This window comes from Buceros rhinoceros, unplaced genomic scaffold (assembly GCF_000710305.1).
Source record: "Buceros rhinoceros silvestris isolate BGI_N320 unplaced genomic scaffold, ASM71030v1 scaffold25672, whole genome shotgun sequence".
NCBI lineage: Eukaryota > Metazoa > Chordata > Aves > Bucerotiformes > Bucerotidae > Buceros > Buceros rhinoceros.
In genome coordinates this window covers 2,352-2,854 of record NW_010398678.1, presented here as the reverse complement: position 1 = coordinate 2,854, position 503 = coordinate 2,352, and the positions used below count along the sequence as shown (strand labels likewise).

General features: G+C 66.4%; 1 protein-coding gene across 1 annotated transcript in view; it reads left to right on the top strand.

Moving 5' to 3' along the window:
* The first annotated feature begins 9 nt into the window (after positions 1 to 9).
* Positions 10 to 503, top strand: part of CRIP2 (cysteine-rich protein 2) — a 2,009-nt gene continuing 1,515 nt past the window's right edge. Inside the window, exons 1-2 of the mRNA XM_010131200.1 lie at positions 10 to 144; positions 304 to 372. Of these exons, the coding sequence (XP_010129502.1) occupies positions 339 to 372 (34 nt within the window). The 5' untranslated portion in view covers positions 10 to 144; positions 304 to 338. The remainder of the gene's footprint in view (positions 145 to 303; positions 373 to 503) is intronic.

The window sequence follows — 503 nt, the reverse complement described above, 5'->3', positions numbered from 1 at the left end:
CAGGGGTGAACATCGGCGGCGCTGGGTCCTACATCTATGACAAGCCGCAGATTGAGGGGCAGACTGCTCCAGGACCCATCGAGCACCCAGTGAAGGTGGAGGAGAGGAAGGTGAACGCCGCACCCCCCAAAGGACCCAGCAAAGGTGAGCGGCAGGGCGGGCAGCCGGGCATTCAGCTGGCATTCAGCCGGTCCAGAGCCACCGTGTTTGGCGATGGGGTGGGGTGGAGGGTGTGTGCGGGGCGTCCTCCACATCCGTGTGCTCTGGCTGAGATGTCCCTCTGCTTGCCCTTTCTCCTTCCAGCCTCCAGCGTCACCACCTTCACTGGGGAGCCCAACATGTGCCCCCGCTGCGGCAAGAGAGTCTACTTTGGTAAGGTGGTGGGTGGGCAGTGGGCGCGTGCCCTGGGGTAGCGCGGCCCCGTGGCGCTGGGGCTCCATGCAGGACCCCTGGGTCACACAGAGGGGCTGGGGGAGAGGTTTGGGTCGGGGGCGGGGGTGAGG